The following is a 9,033-nucleotide window of genomic DNA, read 5'->3' on the forward strand; positions in this document are numbered from 1 at the left end:
GCTGGTTAAGCTGAAGAGAAATGATGACATGAATAATTGCCTGCTACTTAGAATATTTTAATTATGTTTTTTGGGGGTGAAACAAGCTGAAACTCACTCATATTCAGCCCCCCACACACATTACGAAGAAGCTGAGGCAAGTGGGACCACCCATCCTTATTTGCGGGATGAGTTCTACTCCCGCTGCTGTGCTTCCTCTCTCCAGCGAACTGTTCTCTATTCAAGGGAAATGAAATTAAGAAATGTACTCTTGGATAATCAAATGTTTTATCCGATGGGTCAATTCTGGAGAGGATAGCTGCCCTGGTAATGGAAATAGACGGACAAATTAAAAATGAAAGCCAAGCGATGTTTTGTGAATAGAAACGTATTTGATCTTTACAGTTATTATTTTGTCTGGATTCAAAGACGTACCTGCTGTAGTATAATTATTGGCCTCCGCTCGGCCTTGACAAGCGTGGTGCTCCCAGACAGACAAGAGGAACGGAGGGAATCCCGTGCCGCCCTACCTCCTCCGTTAAGCATGTTCACTTATTAATGTCTGTCCTCCCTCCATGTGGTGTGACACAGAGAGCATTTTTCATCGCCCATGACATTAATTGATGTGATTTGCGAAGGGAAAGCATTTAACCGTGGGTGGGAGACTGCTAATGATCATTTTCCACTTCCAGTAGTCCAGTCATTGACTCAATTTTACCACAAATTCGTCGTCTTTTTTTTTCTTCTTTTCATCTCTTGAGTAGTAAAGCAGGGGATGAACAATGAGAGGCGGGGCAGGGATGTTGAGCGGAGCCGTCGGAGTCTGCTGCGTCTCCTGTGTTGAAGTTATGAATGTGGGTCAGTGAACTGATGGAGACAGCTGGTTTGTTACACAAGGAACTACGGGGGGCTGTGCTCTTGGCACAGGGCACAGGGGCGTGATCGGAGGGAATCCCTTTCTCTCTGGCTCAGGAAGGCTGTATCTGTCTGTAGGCTGCCCCTGTGCCAGGGTGGGGGGCAAGCGTGGGCACACAGGCCCTCGTGATACTTGTTAGCCACTTGGCAAGCCCTCAATATGTCCTGCTACTGTTCAGTGCTGCCGAGTCAGTTTGTCAAGGGAAACAGTGTTACAAGGCCTGGGAGGGAAATGCTGAGGCCTTGAGAGAGGCTATCTAGCGTTCCATCCCTAAACACACACGGTTCACACATCCAGCACCCCGTCTCCTGGATGGGACCACGGCAAACACTGCAGAGGGCTCAGGCAACGCGTCTGAGGAAAAAGTGAAAACTAAAATTGATCAGTGCTTGTTGTTCGTGGTAAATTACAAGGGAGCCTATGTACGTGACGAACATGTTGTGCGAATGAATGGATCACAGTGGAGATAGCTGCTGGATGGTGCACGTTGCTCATCTTGCCTCTTAGAGCCCCTACTGCCAGCTCAGCACACTCCACAGTAATTGAAGCCATTTGCAGTGTTGCAGTGTGGTAATGGGCAGATCCATGTCTACCACCCACCCACAGCCTCTACCATTAATCAGAGCTGCGTGGAGTCAAAAGAGCCAGGATTTGGATGCTACAGCAGGCCTGAGTTCCAGCCAGGAGTCGGCGCCTTAAAGGAACATTTTGACATTCTGGATTTCTTTTAAGAGGTTGAGGGTACAAGTTTCTACATTTTTACTTAGTTTCAACTCCAGTAAAGGAGATTCATTCATAAGTAGCTCCATATTATTGTCAGAATTTATGTCTGGAAAATCTTTATTGTTCATTGTATAAAATAACAACAACACAGCGAATCACATCCCTGAAAAAATATTTACCGAATAGAACTACTGTGATTACACCACTGGGATAAAATATATGTTACTCTAAAAATCTACACCGTAACGCTCTGCTTTGATTATTACATACATACAGCATATTTGCAATTATTAATGTAGAGCTAAACAATGTAATTTGACAATATGCATAAAAATTATAAATTAGTATTCAGATTTTTAAAAAATAAAACGCCAAATTTTAATGTTATTTTTCTGTTTCATAAATGAATGTAATTTGGTATTAGGCTGTTGGATGGATGAAACATACTATGTGATGTTGCTGAAACAGTTAAACTGTTTATTGCCAAAGCAATTGTTCACCATTCTGATCTTGATTTTTTTTTTTGGGGGGGGGGCTATTGTCAAAAGTGTAAATAAAGGACAAGTACTGTACGAAACATTTAAATGATTATAATATTAGCTTTTTAAAACTGTGGGCTGCTCTATTCGGTGTATTTACAACAGGATGTGAGCCGAGTTCGACAGTCAAACACCAGCTGCCCTGCTGAAGCATCACTTAACTCCGATCTCCTGCATCCACAAAAACAAAAGCCCCTCGTGATGCTGAGACTTCATAGCTATGACTATGAATACTCAAGCTCAGTAACGCTTTCACCCTGATATGCCTCTGCTTACTATACAGAGCAGGTTGACTTGGTTTTGAGTATTTTTTGAGAGAATATAAGAGGTTTAACAGGGACACCGCCCACACCGCTAAATGTAGCAGTACTGTGTCACCTCACAGCAGTCCTGATCTTCCTGCCATACCCAGACGGAGATGCAAGGTGGAAACAAAAGGGGAGGCAGGAAGACTTTAACATCGCCCTCAGGTCCCACACTATCTGTCCTTTCCATGAGCAGGCAGATGGGAGAGGTGGAAACACGTCTCTGCACCACAGACACTAGCCTATTTTAAGGTCACTCGTAAGTCTTGGCATTTGCAGGGTACCAGCCTGCGTGATAGCACCAGATATTGTGAATTCGCCTCATTTTGGATGGCGGCCAATGATTGCACAGCTTTAGACGGGATTATGAGTGTAAAGCCTTACAAGCAGCTCCTGGTTTTGACTCTCCTTGAGATTGTTAGTCACAATAAAATAATCGTCAGTGTGACATTCTCCAGGGAAAAAGAGGAAATGTTGCCTAATATTACTGTCAGGCAAAAATCTTTCTATAAATAGGGAAAGAGAGAGTTTGACTGTTAAAGCGTGACTGTCATAAGAGTCAAATCTGTCTCATGGTTGGTGAACTACATCTCCCTATTTAGAGTTAAGTTTGCTGCCTCACCTCTCGGTAAACTGCTCCTTCTCAGGACCTTGTTCTGGGCGCACGGAGGGGTTCGGGGATCTGCAGAGGCGTTGCATTATCACCCACTGAAGCACAGGCCAGAGGGGCCATGCCCCGCCGTACAGACAGGTCACTTGACTCCATTGCCCTCCCTTGATTATTGGAGCCCTTTCTGCAGGCATTCATTCACAGAGAAGATCTGACAATGATGCAGGTACTCATCTGCTCGTCTCCCAGTTATTATTCATTATCTTCCCCAGCTGAGCTCAAAACCTGACCTTACTGTATGTGTGACACACTACACACACTCAGGTGTGAGTCTCAAAAGCTCAGCATGTAAGTAGAATCTGTCTGGGTGCATCATCCAAAAAGTAGTGATGTGCAGTATTTAAAAGTTTCCTATTTAAAAATTTCCTTAATCTACAGTTTGAGGGTTAATCACAGTCATACGTTTGGGAAAAGCTTGTGAAGTCACACAATTTGTCTCAAATTAAAATGCGATTTATTTCTGCATTGATGGGAGGTGAGTGCACATGGTATGCTTGGCAGCACCGCAGTGTGTTTCTTCTCCCACATCTCCTCCACGATGGAGGACGATACAAAATGCGGCTCCCTGATTGCAAAAACAGCCACAGAAATCGCCTGTAAAGCGACCTCAAGCCAGAGACGAAAAGCAACGATGCTCCTCTCCAGGCAGCATCAGACTCGAACCCCAACTATGAGACACTTCTCTCAGTAGATCTGGACCTTTTCAGTTGTTGGCTTTCATTTACAAAGATTATCTTTCCTCCTTTACTTCCGAGCATCTGTTAATGCAATCACTTCACATACGGAAATACCGGAATTTCATAGACTCACTGGATTATGGAGCGTGCCGTTGTCTTACATGCACCCAAGCTCATTCTGTCCGGAAGCTGACGTTTAAAGAACACAAGGTTTTGTTGCGTTGGGGGTGAGGGTTGCTAATTTGTCTCTTTTTGGTGTGTGTATAAGGGTGGGGAAGCTGCAGGGAATCAGCGGTTGTCAAAATCTAAGAAGTGATATTGTCATACCAGCCGGATGGCCGTCTGGTGTTTGTTTAAAAGAGCAGGGAAGGGAAAAAAAAACAGTCCAGGCGATTGAATCATATCTTCTTGCCAATACGTCCTTGCGTTCCCACCTCCATCATTACAGCAACATGTTTTATTTTCAGCAGTGCTGTTCTCAGTGAGTCACATCCCAGAGCCATGTGCTGCTCAGTTAGTCTTCAGATCCCTCAAACATGGGCCGAGCGGTCATGAGACATACTCACGCTATGCACCAGAAACTACACTCAGACTGTGCTAAATCTATGCAGGATATTGTTAGGAGCAGAAACAGTCAGAAGTATGTTGTCTCATAAACTTTTGAGATTCAGCGACCATAGGTTATTTTGATCTAGTTTGAAGTTGGTTCCATCTCCAAATATTTCCAAATGCTCATGAAGGTTTGTGTTGTCCTCCTCCCACAGGTAGATGGAATCTTCTGGCTTTCGTTGCAAAATTTCATCTGGGACAGCCCGTGGCCGCTGTGCAGTTCCTCACCCAAAATTACAAAGATTGAGAAGTCGTGGAAGAAGAATCTGTGCAGAATTATTAAATATACCATCATTTTTTGTCAACAGCCTTTCCTTGAAATAAACAGCTCGAGTTCTTCAAAGCTTGCAACATATCAGCTCGCGTTGTCTCTATCTTATCATTTAGTTCGAGAGAGACTTCCTCTTTGTGCTGCACCAGCCGCAGCGTTTTGATGTCGCCCCCTATCTCCGTCATGGGGTCTGGAACAGAGGATTTGGGAGATAGATTTTGACCTCTAGGGATTTCTGATTTGTTTCCAAACGTGTCCACGACGGGAGGAAAACCGACTGATATCACAACTCGGTGTGGAAAGAGTTGAATCTAATTCAGGGGCGGAAACACGTCAGGGCCAAAAAAAGGAAGTGGGAGGTGAAACCGAGACCGCGACACAGCCGGATGTCGGAGTGGAACTTGAACCAAAATACTTTGCAATGACAAGACAAGGGGGAGGGGCTGCAGGGACTGTGGCGTACCGGGTAAAGGGAAGTTAATGTTTGTGTCATTGTTTATCATATTTCCATTGACCTCTCACACCAGTTGGAAACACTGAGCTGCTTCAGGGTTCCCGATTGATTTGTGGTCTGAAGTGAAAGTTGCCTTGAGGTGTCCTTGAACGTAACTTTGGGACGATGAACCCGTTCTGAACTTGGGGTGGTTGTGTAAGAAGCCCACCTGGCAGGTCTGCAGAGAACGGTTCAGATAAACTTTTCAACCCTTTCCCGAGGAGATACTTTTCAGACGTCCACCTCTTTGTAGAGGGTGGGTCAGAGTACCCCCCAGGAGGCATATTGGTTTCTAACCAGCAACTCTCCTTAGGGAGGGGGCTGTATCAATACCCCAGATGTCTGAAAAAGGCTGGATTTACATGAGGGACTTTGATGTTCTGATGATCAATCTTCCGCTGGTGGTTTCATTGACCCTAATTTGGTGTCTCATCAGCGGGCCCGGTAGGAGTAGGTAATGGAGGTTTTTTGTTCCTTTGGTGGTTAAGCCAGCTTTGGTAAACCCCTCTGTGCCCTCTCAATGAACTCTGGGAGATCATTGATCAATTTGTCCTGTATCTGATTTTTTTTTTTTTTCTTCCTTCACTTAACAGTCGACGCCCCCTGCGTCCACAAACAAAACATCCCAAACAATGCATGTTAGCACACACTCGTACAGACGGTCCCTCGCTTTTGAACAAATGAGAAATGTCCATCTGTTGGAATATCATTCTTGACCTTTATTTACCCATCTTATTTGACTTATGAGATCACATTTTTAACAATTGGCAAGTGGAATATAATTCCACACTCATTGTGAGGCATGCCAAGTGGGAGTGCATTCTTCCAAAAGAGAAAAAAGAAAAAACACCTACTTGAATCCATCAATACCCCATCGAAATGCCAAGATTTGTATTTCCAAATACTCTCTGAATTTTTTTTTTTCATTTGTTATATCTTGGAGCTATCCTGCCAAAACAGCTGGGTTTGCCACACTGCTTCTTTACATGTGTGTATTTTTACTTCAAATGTCAGGAGAGCTGAAATATTCTGATGAAGAAAAACTGACAGCTGTAGTTCAGTGGTTCACACTATATATTGCCTTCTCTGAAAAAAACAAAAGTCTCACATCCCCTGATGGTAGGGGAAAGGCATTTAATATTGTCTTAATTTATGCAAACTTACATTAATTAAAAGGGAATTTGTATAATCAATTCAATTGCCTAACCGACACTAAGTGATCTAATATGCAAATGATGACACAAGTCTCCGTTCTTAGCGCTGCTGAAAGAATTCCTGCACTTCTTCATTTCTGTGGCAAAATGGATTTGACAGTGACGTGTGTTCGTTGTATATCAGTGGCATAGTCTGATGACCGTGTTACATCCTTTAAATCTGCGTATTTGACCCCAGCAGACTGTAATTGTTCTGTAAATTTGACTAATGAAGTTCATTTAGTCTACATGTGAACTTGTATCCTGCATCTCAGGAAAATTTATACAAATAACCTTATTTTTAGAAGCAATTAAATGCTTGCCAGTCTTTTTATCTCCAAAAGGTGCTTTTTTTTTTTTAATTACCTGAGTTGGCCTTGTGTCATAAACACGTTTTTTATGTCTCATAACAACGGTGTAGAATGACAGGCGCGTACAGAGGACAGTGGTGACTGGGTTCTGTTTAATGATGCTCCGTCTGAATGAAGACAAAACGGTGGATTTAAAAGGAAAAACAAAATCATATCATTATGGATCATATGATTATGTGTTATCTTGGTGATTCAGGTCAAGCATGTTGTGATAAAGGCGTGTTCCTCTTATTTTGACTTCGTTTGAAGCAGGTACATTTTCTGTGGCGACCCCTGAAGGGAAAAGCCGAAAGGAAAAGAAGAGATTTGAAGCAGATCAATTTTACACTGACAAGTGGAACCAAAAGAATATTACTCAGTGTGTTTAATCAGTAGAACAAAGAAATTTGACTTACAAAATGTAGTAAAATAAAAGATTCCCAGTTATTTTTAGCACAACTGATGACATTATAACTTTCCAGCACTTTAACCAATAGCTAGGAGCGATAACATCATCCTAATTTGAATAAATATCCACAGAGAGGTTAGCTCATCCGTCCTTTAAACCAAACCGGTACTTCCATGGAATCCTGTATGGAGGCGGGATGCTGTCAGCCTGCCCCCACGTGACCCGGGAGATAAACCTGCAACAGGTAGGTACTCCTACTTTCCAGACACTGAACCAGACAAACTGAGGAGAAACACAGCAGAAAGGCAAGTCCTCAAACTCCTTCCAAGGCAGCAGTGAAGGCACCGTTTTCAATGCATTGACCAGCCTTCGACAACAGGAGCACCAGCCTGTGTAACACAACTGTAGGTAACACTGATTCCTACCTCAGGCTGTAGGCTATGACCTTGTTCTGTATTATATAATGCTGTCATGTTTTCCTGTCACTCAATCGTAACTATGTGTGGCAAGTACATTCCCTGGTGTATTTCATAATGTAATTATATACAATTAAGGCATAAATTCTTGTGCTCGTTCTCTAGAAATGTGGTTTTTCTTGTTAAGTCGGATCAAAAGGTCAACATTAAACACCAACATTCACTTGTGACTAAATGACTGCTAAATTTTCAATAAGGAGTTGCTGTGGATTTTGTCGTATTTGGAATATGCTCGTCTTTTTTCATACCTGTGTCACAAATAGATTAGTCACGAGTTTAAAGCAGGGACAAATATTTTACAAATGCATGTGTTTTCTGCACTGATGCACGACAAGTGCTATTGAAGTCTACCTGGGCAGGTGTGCAGACAAAAAGAGATCCAGAGGCTGGTGTGGAATGGAGCCTTCATTGACTGTTTTCCCGGCTGAAGGCAGCAGACACCCGGAGAGGACTCTGTTGTGTCTGCTGGTGTGAACACGCTCACGCGTGGAGGACTCGTCTGCAGTAATGAGCCTCGCAAGATCACTGACTGCTCTAATTGTGTAAGCCCCCCCAAACACAGAGCATGATTCAGACTAATTCTCCCACACATTCTGTTTACACTCCTGGTTCATTGAGGTCTTTGGTCTTAATATTCTGGCACTGACTTTCCATTCAATATTTCCTGTGAATTTATGTAAATATTCACTTGACTGTGAAATAAGAGATTAGAAGTCAGGGCCCCACAGGAAGTCTTTTTTTAGACAGAAAATCACAAAGGGGTATTTTTTAAACTTTATGTAGAGGGGAATGTGTTGTTTTTTTCTCTTGTAAATTGGTGAAAAGTGATCCATGACGTTTTGTCCACTGTCGTGTCTTTGAACGCATGTGGCTTCCGATCACTTTTCCACTACTACTTCACCCGGAACTCACATGTCCAAATAAAGACACACATGGGCGGGGCCGGACACTGCCTTATTTGGAGTTTCCACTGAACCGGTCACTTGGGCTCCAAGTCAAAGCATGTCTGTGTATTCAAGGGAGCGTTTGCAATATTTACAAGCGATTAAACGCTGCCAGTTAGAGTGTTTATGAGTGTTGCTGCATCAGAACGCGTTCTGAACCGCCTCGCTAAAGCGGAATCCAGGGTCATTTTAATCTGTTCTGGCTGGAATAAAAAGTAGATTGAAAATAAAGCCACCTAAAACTTCTCAGGACATTTGTTCAGGGTTGTAAAAACATGAACAATCCTAATTTGGACAGTCACACAAACGCTTCCATTGTGCCTGATAATCCAAGGAGGGTATCATGAAGTCTGATAAACAAATAGAAAAGTATGCACACACACACGCACACACACACACCGTCATGGTTTCCACCGGGACAGAACCGATCCCGAACAGGACGCAGCTGGAGGTGAAATCTGGTTAACTTTCTATCGGTC

General features: G+C 43.2%; 1 protein-coding gene across 1 annotated transcript in view; it reads left to right on the plus strand.

Moving 5' to 3' along the window:
• Positions 1 to 4,780, plus strand: part of LOC137592617 (phosphatidylethanolamine-binding protein 4) — a 51,025-nt gene extending 46,245 nt beyond the window's left edge. Inside the window, exon 7 of the mRNA XM_068310897.1 lies at positions 4,574 to 4,780. Within this exon, the coding sequence (XP_068166998.1) occupies positions 4,574 to 4,665 (92 nt within the window). The 3' untranslated portion in view covers positions 4,666 to 4,780. The remainder of the gene's footprint in view (positions 1 to 4,573) is intronic.
• Positions 4,781 to 9,033: the final 4,253 nt, after the last annotated feature.

This window comes from Antennarius striatus, chromosome 3 (assembly GCF_040054535.1).
Source record: "Antennarius striatus isolate MH-2024 chromosome 3, ASM4005453v1, whole genome shotgun sequence".
Taxonomy (NCBI): Eukaryota; Metazoa; Chordata; class Actinopteri; order Lophiiformes; family Antennariidae; genus Antennarius; species Antennarius striatus.